At 40.5% G+C, this 21948-nt stretch overlaps 1 protein-coding gene across 3 annotated transcripts in view; it reads left to right on the forward strand.

The window, feature by feature from the left end:
- Positions 1 to 6530: 6530 nt before the first annotated feature.
- sh3kbp1 (SH3-domain kinase binding protein 1) overlaps positions 6531 to 21948 on the forward strand; it is a 51092-nt gene continuing 35674 nt past the window's right edge. For 2 of the 3 annotated variants that reach the window (XM_079576584.1, XM_079576585.1), the window contains exons 1-2: positions 6534 to 6881; positions 19990 to 20147. In XM_079576584.1, the coding sequence (XP_079432710.1) occupies positions 6878 to 6881; positions 19990 to 20147 (162 nt within the window). In that variant the 5' untranslated portion in view covers positions 6534 to 6877. Of the gene's footprint in view, positions 6882 to 19989; positions 20148 to 21948 lie in introns of all 3 variants that reach the window. The other variant, XM_079576586.1, reaches the window with a different exon arrangement.

Below are 21948 nucleotides of genomic sequence, written 5' to 3' on the forward strand. Positions count from 1 at the left end.
GCGTCACGTTTCTTACGCACGGCACGCCCATCGAGAGACTTCTGCACGTACGCTTTACTTCATTGATCTGAATGCTGGAGAGTGCAGTGTTAATTTTGACACACATTACTTTTAGTCTTTTGACGAAAATGTAGTTACATTTTACATCAAATAATTCTCTTCAATGTACGACGAGTTTGTAGTTATAATATTTATTATAATCATATTTTATCAAGGTCGTTTTTGGGTGATTTATAATTTGATTTGAGCTCGTACAGATCATAAATCAACACTAACAAAGATTATAAATGAAATTAATAAAAAAGAAATAGACCACAATGAAACATGAAAAAAAATGGAATTGAAGGCTGTCTTATATACATATAAACCCTGGGGCTTTCCAACGAATCAGTCACACCCACATTTCTTTATACACATATAATCAGGGCCGGATTTAAGCAAAATGGGCCTAAAATGGGTGGTCCGGGGCCCATATACTATATGTCTTTTTTTTTTTTTTTAACATGCAGAAGTAACTTCCTTAACCTACTACGAGTTTAAAAACTGACAAATTTGTGGAAAATAAATGTTTAACATAATGACCACAATTTGAGCTCCGTGGCCCTCGTGGAAGCACCTCTGCCACTGCCAGACTGGTGGGGGGACACATTTAAAAGGGGGGTCTGGGGGTCCTCCCACAGAGATCTTTTTTTATTTTAATGGTGCATTTTGGTGCATTTTCATGCATTTTAACAGACCAATAGGAAACCATTTTTGCAGCATCAACTCGATGAAAATAGCTCAGACCTTGTTTAGAACTGGTTAAGTCCTTGTTTAATCTCAGGTACAAAGTCATCTCATTAAGCCTTACATGTGAGGGAGTCTGCAAAGAGAGCGGGAACTCTCTCCTTTTCTCCTCATGTCCATGGGCCCTTCAACCTGCTGGGCCCCTGGGCTTAGCCCCTGTAAGCCCCTGCATAAATTACACTTACAATCCTTTGGCAGTTAATGTAAATGATATGAGGCTCGTTCAAACTGTCATTGGAAGTTTGGATGATTTTAGTTTCCTCTTTTCATTTTCATTTAGTAATATTTTAGTCGACAAACATATCTGGTCATTTTAGTCATCGTTTTCGTCGCATAAACAACTTTTAATTTAGTTTTAGTCCAATCTTAGTCGGCAAAAATATTACTTAGATTAAAGTTATGACTAAATATTTTAGCTGAGGACATTAACACCGGCATGGACGATTAGGGAGTGCTTTGTACACTATGTTTGTACAGGAGAACGAGACACAGCCTACACAGCCTGCTTTGCATATAATTGTTTTTGAAGCATCCAGTTTTACATGTGCAGCAGGATAAGGCTGTGTTTTCACTTTGCTGCCAACGTTGCTTGACTACATTGTTTGTTTATATTACTTTCCTCTCCTACCATCGCATTTATTTTAATTATATCGGCCAATTTATGGTCAATTGTAAAAGCAGTTAGTATAATGATAATTTATTCACATGCCCAATGGCCTAAAGCCTCAATGGGTCTCACACTTTTCACATCAAGCAGCAGGCCTACCTATAGAAAAAATGTCTCTCAAAGCCATGGACTTAATTCATGGTCTATAAAAGGAAAGGGCCATTGTAAACTATAGGGCAAAATGTCTCCTAAAATGAGACTAAATCATGACTGAGCTGAGGCTAAAGTTGTTCTGAAGTCAAAAGAGGACAAACAATGCAAACGTGTCTTTTGAACTGCTGATGCGTATTACCCCCCGTGAGCAGCTAGGCCACATACAGATAATGATTGGTTATGACGTCAATCATGAAGATGTTTATCTGTGTTTATCGGCCAAAAAAACATGTGAGAGACTTTGAGAATGATTTCCTTCTTGCACAGTCAAATATGTTTTACAAGCTGTGGAGACTGTGCAACCAAGACGCAAAAAGATACTGTAAACTGATAAGAATTACCAGAAACTAAGATGTGTTATGTGGGCAAGATGCATGTGAAATCTTTCATAAAGGTCCAAAATGTGGTCTGCCAAAAAGAAAAAAAAAAAACTTATATTCTATTTATTTTTCAGTCAAACAATATGCATAATTATTTTCTCTCTTCAAGTCTCTTCAAGGTTTTGCCTTAAGGGAGGAGACTGCGGAATCTACAGGTCAGTTCCAGTCGACTGAGGAACAGTTTCGCGCACAGGGCCATCGGTAAGTTGAACTCCCTGCCCTCCCTCCCCTCTTACCCCTCCCCCTGCTCCACAATCAAGGATGGGAGAAACATAATTTCAAACAATTGTTTTTTTTGGCATAACATTTTTTTTTCTCCACCTCTGTGAGTATAAGTGAGCATGAAAACAGTCAAATTCATAGAATGGCTCTGATCGCTTACATTACTGGGTGTGGGTGTGGGGAGGGTCTATATTTCATTTTTAGCCCAAGGGTATGTTGAGTCGGCCCTGGATAGAGGCTAAGTAATGCTTTAGCAATGTAATAACACCATTTTATTGACCTTTTCTGACCCCTCCTTCGAGAGAGGTTTACAGCCTTGTTATTTGTCTCCACGTGGTGTCGAGGATGAGCGTGAAACATGCCAAATATTTCGACTCTGAATGCCACTTTGTAAATGCTGTGATAAACTGCACGGTGAAAAACAGCAGTGGCCTTGCTTGACCTGCCATGCTCCTCCTCCTCTTGGGACCTGGAGGCTTAACCTGAATAAAAATAGCCTTTGAGTGCATTGGCTGCTTGTTACCACATGGTGTCACTCTTGAGCTTGCATGAAAGGCAAGACTGTTTAATCCATGCAGAGGTCTATTCCTTTACATCTAGCAGCATTAATCTTACTTAAAGACACCTCGACACACACACTACATTATGAAGTAATTGTTTTTTTCTGTGTATTATATCAGTGTAAAGCCATCTAATTTCATTTGGCACTTCATTCACGGGCTTCATCAATCTATAGGCTATAGTTTGTTACTGTTCTGCTTGGTCCGTCGGCTTTATAAGGCGTTGACATTCTCTGTAATTAAAGTGTCAGAGAAGAAGTTCTCTTTCTCATGATGCCATCTCTGCTTTTATCACGTCGAAAAAAGCAGAACAGCCAAATTCAGAACATTCCGAACAGGGGCTCCTATAAGTTGTGTGCCAAGACTCTGAATGTGGATCTATCAGGCGGCTGTCAAGCGTGAAAATATAAAATCAAGTCAATGTCAGATTCAATTTGTTGCCATTTATAGGCTCGACATTGATGGTTCACGACCAGAGGCTGATGGGTCAGAACCAAAAAGTGGGTGGTGCTTTGCCAAAGATGACAAGGTTTATAAATGTTGATACTGATCCATTTGTTTTAGCCTTAGATTATCAAGAGGATCCCACTCCGAAGACCCCGACAATACTTGACATACACTCTTAATTGCCATGGCAACAATCCCAATTTTCACATTTGCTGGATCCTTTTGATATATTTGCCTTGATAAATTGGCAACTCATCCAATTTCTCTGTTGTGATGTAGATTATAAACATTAATAAGCCGATAGTTACAACCTCACTTGACCCTGTGACTTGTGAAACACTCTCTGGTCAAAAACATCACGTTCTGAGATTGTGTTGTGGTTCCTAAGCAACAACGCATCAAGATGAGATGTCGCAGAACCCAATGCTGTGAAACTGAGGGGGCTCAATAATGAGGAAAAAAAAAAAAAAGCGACCCAAGATTTCAAAAGTTATTACAAGTGCAGGTGATTGAAAATAAAAGAGTTTTAGCACTTGGATAGAAGTTTAGTCACTGGCAAATATGGGGATGCGTTAGCAGCGATAACAAGACTGAGGCAAATTTAATTAAACATGTGTAGTATGCACAGTCTCTTCAGCTCAAATGCCTAATTGAGTGCCTTTTTATCTCTGCTTTCACAGGAGGTCGTGTGACATGAGCAAAAGTTGCACAAATTACAAGTAAATATAATTGCTCGGAGTCCACACTCCAAGAGGCTGTTGTTAGTCAGAGAATCCCCCTTCAATGACCTGTGTGATGGGGAGTGGGGACACACAGGTGCAAGCGTATAAGCAGCCTGAAGGAGGAAAAGCCACATGGACATCATCCCTTTAATAGTTTGCTCAAGCGTTTGGTAGAGCACACTTTAGTGAATCATGTATTGTTGCTAATTTGGCCTATCTCTACCATTCTCTATCAAGTGTGTAATACTCAAAATATCCAGTTTAGATAAGGGTTGGACTAGTTTGGACTGGTTTATGCTGGTTTGGATTGGTTTAGACCTGGCTTGGATTGGTTTGGACTGGATTATGCTTGTTTGGACTGGTTTATATCAAGTTTAGACTGGTTTAGATCAAGTTTTGATGGTTTAGATCAAGCTTGGACTGGTTTATATCAAGTTTAGACTGGTTTATATCAAGTGTTGCTGGTCTAGATCAAGCTTGGACTGGTTTATATCAAGTTTAGACTGGTTTAGATCAAGTGTAGACTGGTTTAGATCAAGTGTAGACTGGTTTAGATCAAGCGTAGTCTGGTTTAGATCACGTTTTACCGTTTTTTAGACGGTATTAACTGGTGTATACTGGTTTATACTGATTTAGATCAGGTTTGGACCGGTATAAAAAAAATAAAATTCTTTTTGTCTCCCAAATTTGTGTTTTCTTTAATGGTTGTGGGGATGACATTAAAGGGTTATGGGCACTGCAGGACTTGTGCTTCTCATGTGAGAGTTCCATGTTTTATTGTAGCTATTGTTTATTTCGTTCCTTTTTGTATTGTAGATCTGCACAATCCCGTCATGGGCCAAGACTTTACCAAAAAAGAGATTCTTACATCACAATGGGGGCTTTCCTGGTGAAAAAAATGGTCAATTCAAATAAATGTATTGTTCTGACTTGTAAGACATGTTGTCACCCTGTATGACATGATTGATCACGCTTGACTTTGGTTAATTGTGCACACAGTTTGAGCCAAATTCCTCATTTTTGTCTCATCCTTCAATTTGCAACAGCGGCATTATCCAGAGAAGCTGGTGCATACTATTGTGCCTCAGGGCAAGACTCTTCAGTTGCCCAATGAAAGCGGCTACTGACATGAGCTCTACTTATTGTTTTATTTTGGTGCAGCAATTATAATTTGTCTTTTATAATTGCAATTTGAAATCAGATGAATCATTGCTTCCCCATGAGAGGAAGCATCGTAAGTGTAGTCAAAGCTCCATCATATAAAATAAAACTCAGCAGGAACACCAGACTTTCAATAGCTGCTAGAGTAATTGTCACTTTAATAAGGATGATCATCAGCTATAGGCCATGGACATATGGACTAGTTACTATGTTCACAAAAACCACACCCTACAGTGTTGGGGAGAATACTTTGAAAGTTGCATTTAGTTACTGAATACTTTCCTTAAAAGGACTATACAGAGTTGAAAAATGTAAAAACTAAGTATTTTCCTCCCCCTACATGTTCCAGCCATGTCCTAATGTGTAGAATGAGCTCAGACCTGTTCACCACAACTGACTCTAAAATCCTGCACTGTCGCTCAAAAAGTTGTTACATCGGGTCCGAAGTGCCGTCATGCAGTTACACATAATACCTGAGGTGGCAGTAGTGAGCACAAAATGACCAAATTGCATCTAGTCTCTTCAACATGCATTTTGTAATGTATTCTGTTACTTTGTCTAATCAGAGTACTGTATACACTTACTGCTTCTTTTAGAATACTTTCACACTGATTGTCATTATATTGATGTATAAATATGGCATATAATCACAAAAATGAAGACTACGATTGTTGGAACACCTGTTATAAGCTCACCATTAATTGGGAACTCAAAAACTCTCTTGGAGCAGCAGATACAACATCATGTGTAGTAGTAGTGTTGTGCAGTGCATGAACTGTGCCATAAGGCGTTTTAAATCTTTATATTATTTTAGGAGGGAAACCACGTATTATTAAAAGTTCAATGATTGACTACTGGGACGTATTCCTTTCATATTTGGAAAGTAACTGCATTCTAAATACTCTCAAATGAAAGTGTACCTTTACCAGAATACAGTCGCTCAAAATGAGTATTCTAAATGTGTATTCTACATACATGTGTTTAGTGACTCCCCACACTGGCTACAGACACATGTTTGTTTTGACAGTGCACACCTCTCATTAAACTACAACTACAGTGATTTCTAGGATTATAGTGTTTATCGCGAGATTTGGGATGCAGGTGTTCGGATCGGATGCTGGCACTGTTCACTTCACAGAATGTCAGGAAAAAAATGTTGGCTCAAAATTGGGACATTATACATCCTTAACATAGATGTGAGTATTTATATTGTGTTTGATTGTCTTAGTGTTTTTTTTTTTAAATATTTATGTCAAAAACTAGACTGAAAAGTAGGCTACATGGAAATAGCCTATATGTTTCGAGCTCCTCTCCCGTTACCCTATTGTGTCGGTGCCATCTGTTCAGCCCTGCTTCCCATCAAAAATGTGTGATTCAACATAATGCGTCAGTCACACGCCCCACCACACACACCGCACTGAGGTGAACAATACGAGCTCTTACTGTAAAACGAGCGGATATTTGGATTTTACGCAGGGCGCGTGAAGGCAGCGAGGCACCCGGAGCGGAGGGCGAGCGAGAACGGAGAGCGAGAGAGATTTGTTCATCTGTGCTGCCTTTTTTTCTTCCTCTGTTTTTTGCGAGCTCTGCCTCCCTCTGTCGTGTCACTGGATAGAGAAAGAGGAAGGAATATGGTTACATCGGACGCTCCTCCCGTTTAACTGCGCCGCCGCTGCCGTGCTCTCAAGCCACCTACCAAAAATAAATAATAACCCCAACCATAGTACCTCAGCAGCACCGTTATCTGCCAGCCTGCGATACCTCCACAGAGTCACATAAATGGGTAAGTCGCGTCGCTATTTCCTATCTCTCATTGTTGCGCCTTCGTGGTTTTTTACGCATCTGGATGGACCCTTCACGAAAACGCTATAGATCCAGATGCGCTTCCTCATCCTCCACACCTTCTTGTATGGGGTTGACTATGATACCTCCCCGAGCGTCGCAGGGCAGCACACACACACACCAAGCTAGCACGTTTTTTATTCATGATGACCGGGGGGAGAGCACAGGCAGGGCATGGCAGCGTGGGCGTGTGTGTGTCTATATGGCCAGTGCGTTTATGGTCAAGAATGGAGAAGCTGCAGCCGCGTGCAAAGAAGAGAGCGAAGCCAGCGGTCATTGATGAGTTGCAGATGTTGACACGTTTGCATTGTGACTCTCTATCTGTGCGTAATGCGGTCGGGTGACTTGTTCAATGAGGCATGGCTGACCGTGGCGTTATCTGGTTGTGTTATTGCTAATAGCAGCATTACCCCCAGTCCAGTGTATAGCCTGAGCCTCCCGTCCATGTCCAGTGACAAAGTTTGCTCTTCAACTATGGCAACGGCAGTGGTTTCAGAGCCACATGCAGCTCTTTATTATCTCCTGAACAGAGCACGTTCTCTCCAGTTTGGCTTTACCCAAACTTAAGTTCTTCAAAAACAAGCATTTAAATGGCAAGGGTGATGATGAAAATGCAACATAAACGCGACGGAAAAGTGACAAAAGTGCGACGAAAAACAGACAAAATGCGACAGAAAAGCAAAAGAAATTGACGAAAAAGTGACAAAAATGCGACAAAAAATGGACAAAAATGTGACAAAAATTGGCGAAAAAGCAGCTTAACTATGATGAAAATGTGACAATAAAGTGACAAAAATGCGACGAAAAAGTGACAAAAGATTAACAAAAAATTAACGAAAAAGCGACAAAAAAGTGACAAAAAAGCGACAAAAAAGTGACAAAAAATTGACAAAATGCAACAAAAATGTGACAAAAATTGACGGAAAAGCAACATCAATATGACGAAAAATGTGACAATAAAGTGACAAAAATGCGACGAAAAAGGGACAAAAGATTAACAAAAAATTAACAAAAAAGCGATAAAAAAGGGACAAAAATGCGACAAAAAAGTGACAAAAAATTGACAAAAATGTGACAAAAATTGGCGAAAAAAGCAACTTAAATATGATGAAAATGTGACAATAAAGTGACAAAAATGCGACGAAAAAGTGACAAAAGATTAACAAAAAATTAACGAAAAAGCGACAAAAAAGTGACAAAAATGTGACAAAAATGTGACAAAAAAGTGACAAAAAATGGACAAAATGCAACAAAAATGTGACAAAAATTGACGAAAAAGCAACATAAATATGACGAAAAATGTGACAATAAAGTGACAAAAATGCGCCGAAAAAGTGACAAAAGATTAACAAAAAATTAACAAAGAAGCTACAAAAAAAGTTACAAAAATGTGACGAAAGCGTGACAACATGTGATTTAAAAAAGTGTTTTAAAAGTGATGGCAACAGTTTTGCAGGTCTTAGCTGTCAAACGTTACAGTGGCCTGTAGGTTTAGATTTGGGTAAAGCTGAACTGGAGAAAATGCGCTTGGTTAAGGCGGGGGGTAAGAGGTTAACCCTGCTCTTGTGTCCCTTTGGCTATTTCAATCCTAATATCCTGGTGATTGGTAATGTTCTGGTTTAATCCCGGTCTATTCTCTGTGTAATCTGGAGTCAGTCCTCTTTTTAGCCCTAATTCAAATGTGGTTTAGTGCAGTAAACACCAGCTCCAGAGAGTGACATATACCCAAACAATATGAAAAGAGTAAACAATAAAGCGGTGGAACAACTCTGCTGGGTCAGTACAAGCATAAGTGTCATAATAATCATGGGGCCAAAGGTTCTGCAATGGAGGGCCTGGTGTTCCTCATATGGGTTTACCTTTCAGATTATCCATTGGTTTAACATTACAGTAAATGAGAATTCAATGCACTTACGGCAACACAACTCAATCTCTACACTGTAGCATTGCCTATGTTTAACAGGGTTGTCCTCACTTATATATAGAATGTATTTGTCTGGCTCCAAAAACCCCAGGGTAACACTTGTAAGCCTCAGTGGAAAAGTCGCTTGTTTATAAGCAGTTTATTGGTTGTCACATGCGCTCAAGCATTCCTTCGGATCAACTTAAGTCCAGGGAACAGAGGCTGGACAATCAATTAGCTCCGGAGTTGGCGCTTCGCTCAAAATGTGTGACAATTAAGCCGCAAGCAAGCTGCATTTTCAAACTCTTCCCTATTCTAAAACAAGGAAGGTGCACAGGGTCATGTAGTCAGAGAGAAACATGCAACGGGCGCCTATAGCTTGCTTGCTTATAATATGTGTTACTTGCTTTGTTCCTGTGAAAAGATGTGAGATAAAGATACAACCCTCTGCGTGTTGTAAGTGCAGTTTGCGGGAAGAAACGTGCCAAAACTAAGCAACGGCGACGCAAGCGAGCAACTGTATTCGAACACTACTTTTAGCCGTGAAAGTTGCTGTATTCTTGTCTCTCAAAGTTATGTTTTTGGCTTAATTTGTTATCCACCTTCAGCTTTTATGCACAAGGGGCACTAAAAACAAAAACAAAGCAAAAGTCAAATCAATCAGCTATGCAACCTGATAAATAAGTTCTACCCTCCATGATTTAGCTCTTGTTTTTGACACGGTTTTGTACTTCCAGGTCATAAATGCATCACAATCATCAGTGTATCTTTTGCAGCAGCGGTGTTCCCTGCATAATTAAGGTGAAGGACATCATCTGCATATCAATACGTTTAACAGGATTATTACAGGTCTTTTTTTTCGTAAGCTCATGTTCTGTTTCCAAATAACCTGCCATTACGAAATTGCCAAGTCTAATTAAAATTAATGAGATTAAGACCATGGCGCCCTCACAGTGGAGTCATTATTACTGCACAGTATATTGCAAAAATGATCATTACAACATTGCATATCACCTTTATAATGCGATTTATATCACGCTTGTTTTAATTAAATAGCACATAGAACGACTGTATCTGTGCCATAGTAACTGACCACCGTCGCTATATCGGTCTGTTATGGTGAAGAGGGAGCTGAGTCGGGGCAAAGCGCGCAATTTACCGATCGATCTACGTTCCCACTCTCACCTATGGTCATGAGATTTGGGTAATGACTGAAAGGACAAGATCATACATACAAGCGGCCGAAATGAGTTTCCTTCACAGGGTGGCTGGGCGCACCCTTTGAGATCGGATGAGGAGCTCAGTTACCCGGGAGGAGCTCAGAGTAGAGTTGCTGCTCCTTCACGTCGAAAGGAGCCAGCAGAGGTGGCTCGGGCATCTGTTTCGGATGCCTCCTGGTCGCCTCCCTTGGGGGGTGTTCCAGTCATGTCCTATTGGGACTAGGCCTTGTGGAAGACCCAGGGCACACTGGTGGGACTATGTCTCCGAGCTGGCCTGATGTCGCCTCGGGGTCCCCCCAGAACAGCTGGAGGAGGTGTGTGTGGATCGGGAAGTCTGGGCATCTCTACTGAGACTGCTGCCCCCGCGACCCGGCCAGATAAAGCGGAAGAAAATGGATGGATGGATGGATGGATGGGTTTATGCAGGGTTAAATGTCTTGCCTAACAGATTTTTATCCATTTATTTAATATTAACCAGTCTTCTTTTTTACATATTTAGAAGGGGCGTAGACTCCTTTATCAATGGGAAGTACTGGCTCAACCATTCATTCACAATTTTCATGCAATCCCATTGACAGATAAGATATAAACAGGCAGCAAACAACAGACTACCACAGTTTTTCCCTCAAGGGTTTGCCTAGGACCAGGGGCCAAAACTGACCCTCCATTGTAGAATATTGTTACACACATCAGAGGATCAAATGCCTGTTAAAGTACTCTAGAAACTTGCTTTACATTTTCTCAGCAGAACACCCATTTAGGCCATGTAAGATGTCCAACACTGGTGGGGGTATTTGTCTACAATTGGAGGATTTTGGTCTTTTGACGATGGGGGGATCCATGAGATTGTTTCTGTTTAGTCAAGTGTCTCTTCGGCCCCAAAATGTTTTCACTATTACCTTATGGTTGATAGAAATTATTTACTTTGTCTTTTTTCTTTTCATTTTACATTTTGCAGCCCAACATAACAACCATAGCTAAGGATTTCCTTGAAACTGCACTCTTGCCGTTGCTGTCACTCTCTCACTCCCCACCTACGTTATAAAAAACCCAGTCATGAATGCAGCACGTCCCATCTGGGGGCTGTGAGAAGAGCAGAAGGCATTGTGGGTAATCCGAGAGTTCTGTACTTTTTTATGCAAGGAAGGACGTAAAAATTAGTTTGGTTCACAAATTGGTCTCGGAGTGGCTCGTGAATGAACATTTCGGGCATTTTCCCTGTACATGTGTGGGAGTGGTGAGAATGTCTATGATGAGAGGAGCAGTCGGGACAGGACAGGAGTGGGTGGGTTTGACTCCCAGTGGGCCACAATCCAACTGCAATGCTTCACAGAGATATACGCAGCTGCGCTCAAGATCCACGGCAAGGTCTGTGCGGCTGCGAGCTATTATTTAAATGCTCGCTTTTAGATAGTTGTAGTGATGAATTTAAAATATGCTTGGGAGAGCTGCTAGTTTCACAACGCCACGGTCAAGTTTTAACAACAGTTGTGGGCAGACGACAACAAAACAACAATAGGATGCATTTAGAAGGCTGGAGTTAGCCGTGTAATTGCATTATATCTGCATTGGGCTGAACATACAGTATCACAAAAGAGTCAGGCAACACAGTATCCAAGAACTCACAATAATGTTTCGCAAAATCACCACAGAACTTTGTATTATTTCTAGTTAAGGTCCATTTGAACTTGGTTTTATCATGATTTAACTGTTCTTGTTTTGACACAATTTGATAGAAAATTGTCCAAATCCGGCCCCCCAGCACAGAACCTCTGGCCCTCAAGATGATTTTGAGAAACAAAATGACACAAATCAGAAAGTGCTTTAACATTTTTCGGGTTAAATGGGAGAAATACTGTCAATACACCCAATTAGGTCATGTTATGTACAACTCTGGCATTTGTAGAAAGTGCACTGGAAAAATAATAATTTTAAGGAAGAAATGACAGAAACCTATTTGAATTAAGAGATTCAATCTGAAGTTTGAATAGATTTGGTCTGGTCTTAGATCAGATAAAACATCTTATCACCAATGGAACAAGTCATTATTCTCTTAATTCAGATTATATTGTGTAATTTCAAGTGAAAAACAAATCTTTTTAAAAGTAAAATTTCATTTGTCTGATTTCAAAGTGGGTTTTATGCTCGTTCCATTGGCATCAGCATTTGTATCTTTATCTAAACAATTTAAACAATTGGCCCTCCGTTAAGAGATCTTGCCTACCTCTGTCAGAAAATATTGTCATACAATTCAAGACAGTTCCCCACGTCACGTTTGTTTCTCATAGCAGCTCTACATTTGAGCGTTAAGTGTCATTGGGGCAAATTCGTCACCAGCAGTGAGCGGCCACATTACTTATCAGAACATTAGCATATTTAATCGCAACTAGACATTTTTTTCAAATTTGTGCGAATATTTATAACAGCCTGAAGCTAATGATCTATGTATATTAACATATGTTTGTCCTTAGCTGCCAGTTTTGAGGAAATGTCTTGACCAAAGTCCTTCATATCACACGCTGTTGGTGAATCCATGGCCATACTGATGCAACCATTGGAAATGTTTGGATCTTTTGCCCAACATTGCCATTTTTATTCCTGAAGTCTAGTCTCTTATATCTTGATTTTTTCTAAAAATAAACGTCCAATTTTAGTTTCTGCACGGAGCCTATGAGCAGTGTGGCATGGTCACATGCAGGAGCCCCAGCTCAGTTCCTGTTAGTGCTTTAACCGCTTTTACTATTCACTTTTATTTTTTAACACAACAGGGTTTCTTCCTGAAAGCCGAAAATAGAAAACCATTTTCACAGCTGCCAGACTATGAAACTAAGGGTTAAGCAGTCAGATTTAATGAACAGTATACGCATAAATAATCAATGCTCAGATACTAAATGATTGTAAAACTATTCTGCATCTATACTTTATAAAGTATTGATAGTTTTCTGTATTCTCTTTCTCTTTTGGCCTGTAATCTTTATGGGAAAGGGAAGCGCAGGCAGTCTAGAAACGGAGAGAGACGGTCAGCAAATTATTGGAGCCGGGACTTCCTTGAACATGGCTGTGCTCTAATCCACTAGACTGGGATTCCCAAACTTTTCAGGCCACGACCCCCAAAATCTCTCATTAAACAACTCATGCCCCCCCCCCCTCTGTTCGTTTGGATTCTGTATTTAGATATTTGTCCTAATTTCACTAAAATATGCTGTTTTTAATCAAAACGTTCAATCAAAGTCAGAAATGTATTGTGAAAACACTACTTAGATCTGGCACTTCCCTTTTTATGATTTATGTTAATACAATGTTCCCAATGACATTGATTGACTCTGTACTTTATGAGAAATGTTAACTGCAGTTTCCCCCCATAATCATACATATGGTTGTGTTGTGAAAAAGTAGCACATTTATTATCCGCTCTTTTTAAGGACTCACTTTCCATGCGACTCTCTCCACATCTTAAGGAAATACGGATTTAGTGCTATGTTTGCAAACCCCTCCGTTGCTCTGGATTATACCGGGAAAGCAATGCCATATTTCAAAGTAGCTCTTACCAATTCTCCTTCAATGTCCTCCATATTTGATGCATCATTCTATTGCAGTATATATTTATAGTTGTTGTTAATGCTGGTCAGTCTTTTTGATGTACAATTTGTCTAGACAGGTAAATTGGCTGTCTATTTAAAGCAGAGGCAGGACCTTTAAATGTGGGTGATCTGTGGCAGAGAAAATCTTTTGTGGACCCAGTACTTCTTATGGTACGATCGATTTTGAAGTCTCAGTCGAAGTGTAAAAGGCAGTAATGTCCACACAGACCTGCCTGTATGAGGAAACCGATGGTCGTGGTGATACTAAAATCCTTTCAATAATAATCACGTTGGTAACAAGAAATCAATTACAAGCGTATCTAAGCTGTACAAGGCGTAACTAAGGTGTACAGGACATAACTGTGGGGTACAACTAAGGCTACAACTACGGTGTAACGTTTTTACACCATGTACACCGTAGTTATGCCATGTACAACTTTGATACACACATCCTTGTTACATCATAGTTAAGCCTTGTACACGTATTTATTCTTGTACATCTTAGTTATGCCTTGTACACCTTAGTTGCGCCTTGTACACCTTAGTTATGACTTGTACACCTTAGTCACACCTTGTACACGTAGTTGCGCCTTGTACACCTTAGTTACGCCTTGTACATCTTAGTTATACCTTATTCACCGTAGTTACGCACATTTTTGTTACACTGTAGTTACGCCTTGTTGTACACGTAGTTATGCCTTGTACACCTTAGTTACGCCTTGTACACGTAGTTGCGCCTTGTACACCTTAGTTACGACTTGTACACCTTAGTTACGCCTTGTACATCTTAGTTATACCTTATTCACCGTAGTTACGCACATTTTTGTTACACTGTAGTTACGCCTTGTTGTACACGTAGTTATGCCTTGTACACCTTAGTTACGCCTTGTACGCGTAGTTATGCCTTGTGCACATTAGCTAAAACTTGTACACCATAGCTACACACATTTTTGTACACTGTATTTGTGCCTTGTACAACTTTGTTGCACACATCCTTGTTACACCATAGTTACGCCTTGTACACCATAGTTACACTTGTACACGTTGTTCTGCCTTGTACACCTTAGTTGCACCTTGTACACCATGCTACGCCTTGTACACCATAGTTACACTTGTACACGTAGTTCTGCCTTATACATCGTAGTTATGCCTGGAACACCATATTTACGCCTTGTACACCATAGTTACACTTGTACACGTTGTTCTGCCTTGTACACCTTAGTTGCGCCTGGAACACCTTATTTACGCCTTGTACACCATACTTATTTTTGTTACACTGTACTTACGCCTTGTATTGCTTAGTTATGTTTGTAAACACTTTCTGGTTATCTGTACCTTTGCATGGAACTTGTAGGCTGTAATCTTACCATTACTTTCTACCACATATTGAATTGGAAGTTGCTGAATGCATTTCGTTGAGAAGCAGGTTAAAAAAGGGAACAACAAAAACAACAGCTGTGTTTTTTAATTGGGACGTCATACGTTTCTAGGAGGTAAATGCCAGATCTTGACTGATATACTGCCAGTACAAAGACTCCCACTCTGCCTTCAACTACAGACAAAAACGGTGCTGCAGCTAATCATCCTGAACTCACTGTCCCACTGTTGCTTTGTGGGCCTGTCCAGTTTGCAGTAACAGAGTATTTTCACACCAGCCACAGTTCCTCTTTGCAGCACATTTGGCTTTAACTCTGGTGTTGCGTACCGAGCCACAAGCTGTCGGCATGATCTTAGGTTTACTCCACCGTGGGGACGTCACGATTTCAATTTTGCAGTTTTCACAAATACTGACACTATGAAAATCTACCGAGAGCATGTAGCACGTTAATTGTTTTATTTTTATTAATTAGTCAGTCAATGCCCTAGACTAGTCGAAATCCTGGACCAAGAGCTCACAATGGTAAAATCGGAAGCAACCCATGGCACGCTGTACTGTACGAAGTCACCTACATATGTGGGTTGCTTACAGGCCTATTATACTACACTCCCCCACCAGCGTCACCCACAACCAAGTTTCAAACTGAGACTGATGCGATTTGCAAGAAAAGTGCCACAACAAATCAACTCACAACGCACTTCCCCCATAGACTGTACTGTACTGGAGCCTTCACAACCCACACTTCCTTTCCAGTATCTTCAGCTAGTACTTCTGCCACGTATCTATCTGTCTGGCTGTGCACTATAAAAAGCAATATCAGATAGATAGATAGATAGATAGATAGATAGATAGATAGATAGATAGATAGATAGATAGATAGATAGATAGATAGATAAACTCAGCTGAATTCAATTAATTTACTATATCTGTCTAAATCCAAACATTCTTTTAGCAGTGCCAGATCCATATCCTTCCTCTCCATCTGAAACTTGGGAGCAGGAGATGCTTGCTCAGCTGCTTCACATTTTAATGTCTCACAGTCTTCTTCCCACTTAACTCCTCATGCCAGATTAAGTGTGAGTGTATCTTAACTAGGCGTGAGATGAGGAGATGGAGTTATGACCTTGGGCAGTGTGGTGCGGTAAAGGACACTTACTGTATAGCGCTTACTTATATGTGAGTGCAAGGGCCTTTTCGTAACGTAGCGCTGCTATACATATATATCATGTAGCTTTTGAGCATTTTGTACGTTGTTCCATCATCAAAAACATTGTATTTCCTTCATTCGTTTAGTATTTCTGTTCAAGCTGGTTGTTTCTGCTTACTTCTGCAGCACGCCGAAGTGTATTTCCTGGATTTTTCTGTGTCAGAGGGAACAGAAAACCACCCTCCACATGTTTTAAAGACTAGATCCATCCTGCGGCAAAAGTGTGTTCGTCACATTGACATCGATTTGCTAGGTTGCCGTTTTCTGAAAGCGTGTAATAACTGTTTTATACCATGTCATTCTCAGTGCTGCCTGCAGAGGGCACTCCGCAATCCTAACCTGCCCCAGTCTTTCACCCCTTACTGTGATTTTTTTTTTCTTTACATTTCACCTTTTAAAATGGGAAAAATCAAAGCTGTTCCTAAAAGAAGGTTTTTAAGCTTCATTTATGCCTAATGAGTCCACTTTAAACAACTACAACAGATTATTTCAAATAATGGTAATGGTAGGGATGCACCGATCCGATACTTGTATTGGATATTGGACCGACACTGAAAAATATACAATATCGGGTATCGGCTACAAATATACGATACTGAACCGATACCTGAAAACATAATCTTTCCAGAATAAATGCAAGTGAATAATATGGGCATGTATGTCATTTTGAAGCTAAGAACCTGGAGAATTCGAGCACTGAGTTAATTTTAATGCATTTTCAATAGGCGCTCAAAATGCCACCGCTAGCAACAGCATGCTAAAGCTAGCGGGAGCATGCTATTGCTAACTAAGCAAGGCTGGGTCAGAGATAAGAGGACCATTCACTTTTCACTCAGAGAAAGCCACTTGAAGAAAAATCTCTTGGTATCGGTTAATCTCAGATATCAGCTGCAGATACTCAAACCCCCAGTATCGGCATCGGAAACAAAAAAGCTGAATCGGGGCGTTTTGCTTAAACTTTAAATGCCATACGATAAGACAGAAGACAATGTATTATTCCCACAAGTGAGACATTTCTATAAAGGTTACTGCTTGGCAACGTAAGGCTCTCATTCCTAGTATTTATTGTATTGGCTCTCTACTGTATTAGTCTGGCCAAAGAAAAACAAAAAGTAACTACCCGTTTCCAAAATCGTCTTCACTAATAACTTGCCAATTTATAAATCTGGAAAAAAAGTTTGTAATCCATATTTCATGTCCAAACAAATGACTCATCGGGTGGATTTTATCTCAGAAACATAATGTACGTGTCTCTCTAATGTGCTAATTTCTGATCCTGGACATCGTCTTCATGAACAAGCAGAACAGAAACATCTCCAGTTCTGTTCTTTCCCTTGAATCATCCTGTTTGTAAAAGTGTTATGAACATGTGTCACAAAATAGCTTATGAAATTGATCAGCAGTTGTTTTAGCCGTTTATCTTAGCGCTATAATTGCCCCGTACATCATCTGAACACAATTGCTTTTTCACGGCGCAATCAATATCACAATTAATTAAACATTTAAACTTTCATTGCCCTGTATAAATTATGGAGGATGTAATTTATCGGGAAGTTGCCTTTGCTTCCTGAGTCATTGCTACTTCCAGAAAACCACAAAGCAGATTAGACCTTGGCCTCCCCTGTGTGCTCTAAGAAGGAAAAAAAAAAGTGACACGTTGAGTGCATTTTTAAAGGCATTAGCATTAGCAGCTGCGCGCCCGTCATGTGATGTTTGGCTCCCGTGTTTGGAGACAAGGAGGGAAAGGTGTATTTTTCTTGAATAGTAGCAGGAGTGATGGTTTCAATGCCTCAAAGTAGCGTTGTGATTGTTGTTAGACTCATAATAATGACTTGTATTTGTTGCTTTACAAGAGGCTGGCTTTTCAAAACATGCCACTCTAGTAATTTACTCTCTCCGCATTCTTTAATGTCAAGCATTTGCCAGCCTGATAGCAAAACCAAACCCTGCAACATTTTAAGGTTCGTTCAGAAACATTGCATAATTCATCTCAATGAGGATTTCAAATAGAAAGGCTGGGTTTTCAACTGGTGAATCGGGACCCAAAAGTGTGACAGTGTTTTCAGTGAGTCGTGAGCATAGACTTTAAAAAATAATGGACAGCTTCTGCTCACTCCTCCCCGTTTACCATAATGACCACGGTCGTGGGGGAATTCATAGCGGATTTACAGACTCCCCCTCCCCAGCTCTGACGAAGCATGTTCCTAAAAAGGGCATAAGGGCGGGATCTTCACCGTAGACTCGGCCCTTGCATGACGTGTAGCTCGCGCTGCTCCAATGCTAACAGTCCGAGCCTCATTAAGTACGAGACTTCAAAAATTCTTTTTACGAAAACCAGCCTGGTTTCATATATTGTGATTAACCCAGCGTTATCTCAGGAGGAATATCTAGCCTAGTCTAGTGTTGAAAAAATTGAAACCAGGCGTTAAAGTTGTTTTTAAGGTGTCTAAACTCCAATACTTTTCAATGGGGGCCTAGTGGCGATATGGAGGTACTACAGCAATGGCGGAGCAATGGCGGCCCCCAGTGTCGTGGTCACAAAGCAGAGCAGCCAGCGCCCATTGGTCGTGAGCAATGGACGAGGAACGCGCTCAGTACCTCCCTCTGGTGGCCAGGGCCGACTCCAAAAGACACTTGTTGGACAGCATTCCTATGAGCTCTTAAAAGCCTGGCTCCAAAGAGTTTTAGTTCTTCTAAAAATCGCTATGACCCATGTGACAAAGCTCGGGTAGGTGCATATTTTTAACCACGCTGGTTTTTGTACATCAGCAATAAAAAAGTAGAAGCCTTTTGAGTGGAGGCTCGTAGCCGGTCCGCCCACCTTTTTGCCCTTTTAAGGAACAGGCTTTGTAGGAGGAGATTGGGCAGCAATTTCACAGACCACTTGGGACCAGAATGGGACCCGCCGATCTCTACAGTATTTATTAAATCTATGGTTATGAGCCTTTCGGGGAGCGTGTCTTTCAATATTTATATATTGAAATAGTAAAGAAACACATCCTGAGTCTCTTAAAGTTACTGTTCACAGATTGTTTATATCATTATCTCAGATTTTTAGGCCGTTTTTTAATTCTTATTTGTATTTTACATTAGCTATATACAAAAAATGTAGTTGTTTCTTGGGTCGTGGCTTGTCATGGCAGGGTGAAGGTGGGTCCCAACCATAGACTAGGGTTGGGCGATGTCCCCTTAATTGGCAGTTGACGATGTTTACAGTGAACCATCTCATTATAAGCATTTTCTAAAGACATTTACAGAGCCTATATATAGGCTGCACATTATTTATGTTGGGAAAAATGTGAGATTACAGGATAAATGGATCTAAACTAAACATGATCTTCATGTAACACGAATTTTGCAACAGAAATGTGTTAAAACTTGTGCGTAAACGTCTGAGAGGAGGACGACTTATTCAAAGCGTCATCTGCTCCTCAATACCAAGGCTCTGATCACACTAATAAAAATGTAAATCTGAGCTTATTATTTGCAACCACTGCATTGCTCTCTCATCGAATGCAATTTCTCCATCTGTGAGATCAATAAAGTACCATCTTATCTTATCTTATACACCATTTGAAAACCAAAAGCCTGTTCATTTGAGAGCGCTGTATACATTTTTTTGAGGCGCCCAGTTCCAAATCCTGCTTGTCGTGTTGTGTTTAGAATTTGACTGACTCGCCGCTGCACAATATGATAAAGGCTGGGTTTAAATGAACGTTTGTGGAACGGTAACTAACTTTCCCCCGTGTTTCCTCTTCAGTGGAGGCCGTGGTGGAGTTCGACTATGAGGCGCAGCAGGACGACGAGCTGAGCCTGTCGGTGGGTGACATCATCGTGAACATCCGCAGAGACGATGGCGGCTGGTGGGAGGGCGAGCTCAACGGGCGCCGAGGCCTGTTCCCGGACAACTTCGTACGGGTCAGTGACCAGCATGGACTTTACTGTACACTGTCACTCATTCTGTTTGCTCTATATGTGAAGTAGTATATACAATTCGTCAATAGGAACAGACTCAAGTACAACAAAGAGCTTTATTCCTAATCCCCTGAAAGCAATAGCGAATTCACTGGTAATAGTTTTTGGGCATGTTTCAGGGCATCAATTTATTCATGTGTTTGTGGTTCAAGAGTAGCCCTTTGTCAGAGCAAGTTTGCATGTAATTTGGTGTCTCTCAGTCTTCAGTATGGATCGCTTGCCCGCTTAAACGTCTCGTGCCCATTGAGTCACTGCAGATGACATCATTGCCTGGAAATCACACTTGATCAGACGCCGTGTACTTCCTGAAATCTAAATGTCATGCATAAATATATCACTTACTTAGTACCGCAAGTCAGCTACCGTTTGAGTGAAGCTTGCATATCTTTGAGGACTGGGGAAAACACCTAATTGAGGACTCTGTGTCCCGGTTTGTGGTTAAGAGATAAACAGATCCTTCTTGGAGCATTTTGTACCATTGCTTTAACATTTGAGTGAAGACTAAGGCTGTTGACTGCAAAGCAAATACAGCAAGAAGAGTTTTTTATAAGGCCCCACGGGGACACAGCTTGAATAATGGCAGGGTTATTTGGTGATTTTGGCCACATGAGCTCAAAACACAGTTCAAAACAATACAAAGTCTTCATTAAACCGGCTAATCCAGGCTCATGTGACGTGAACTTTGCTCGGTAAATGCTGATCGAGAAGAAAGGGGATTACGCAGTTCGTTTTGCTTTGGCCGTTTCCAAAATGTCACAATAGGTCACTCCAGAGTCAGACCTTTACTGTCAGGACACCGTTAAAAGTGTGTAATCTAATGTATGACGACAACATGAAAAGTAGCTTTGTATATCCAGAGGTGGGGAATACTCTGTTACTCAAATACAAATGAAAAACTTTGTGCTGAATTATAAAAGATCTTACCAGTCCGTTTTATGCCTTTCTAAGATTTTTTCTTTTATAGTTTTACATTAAGTCACAACTACAAAATAAATCAGACAAACAAGTTCTCTTTTGATCTTGAGTTAGGATTTTAAAGGCACACTAGGAAACATTTTAGACTATACTGTTGCCATCAACACAATATATGCTCCCATTGACCAGCTTGACACAGGACATTTCTGTACTGAGTCATCAAAGAATAGTGTGACGTCACGACTTCCGCTAGCGGGTACTAGCAGACCGGCAAATATGCGGGAAAAGACCATAAAGAACTCTTAAAAACAACCATCAATATTTCTGAAACTCAACGGAGAGTTACTGAACCTACTTATTTCTCAGACTCATTAGCCAAAAATGCCACACCTACTGCTAAAAAAGTGATATTTACTAAAGTCACTACTTCCTGGGTTAGCGTAGCTGCTGCGCCGTTAGCATTTTTCTCCCGGATGTACCGATTTTGGTTAATATTACTTACTTTATGGCAGTAGGAACAGAATTTTTGGCTAATGGGCCTGATAAATAAGTATGTTCAGTAACTCTCTGTTGAGTTACAGAAATATTGATTGTGGTATCAAAGAGTTTTTTGCAGTTTCTCGCACATCTGCGGACCCGGAAATAGAGCTGTGACGTCACCACTTAACAAACGTATAGATTTGGATGAGGACCTAACCTGTTTAAAGCAGAATTTCTACTGCCTTTAGTCACATCTCCATGGAGACGAGCTGGAGACGCACCCACTCCCGGTAAAGTTACAGTTATGTCTTAGTAAAGCTGAGCCGCTCACAGCAAAGGCTCATGTTTG

The sequence above is a fragment of the Gobius niger genome, assembly GCF_951799975.1.
Source record: "Gobius niger genome assembly, chromosome: 18".
Classification (NCBI taxonomy): domain Eukaryota; kingdom Metazoa; phylum Chordata; class Actinopteri; order Gobiiformes; family Gobiidae; genus Gobius; species Gobius niger.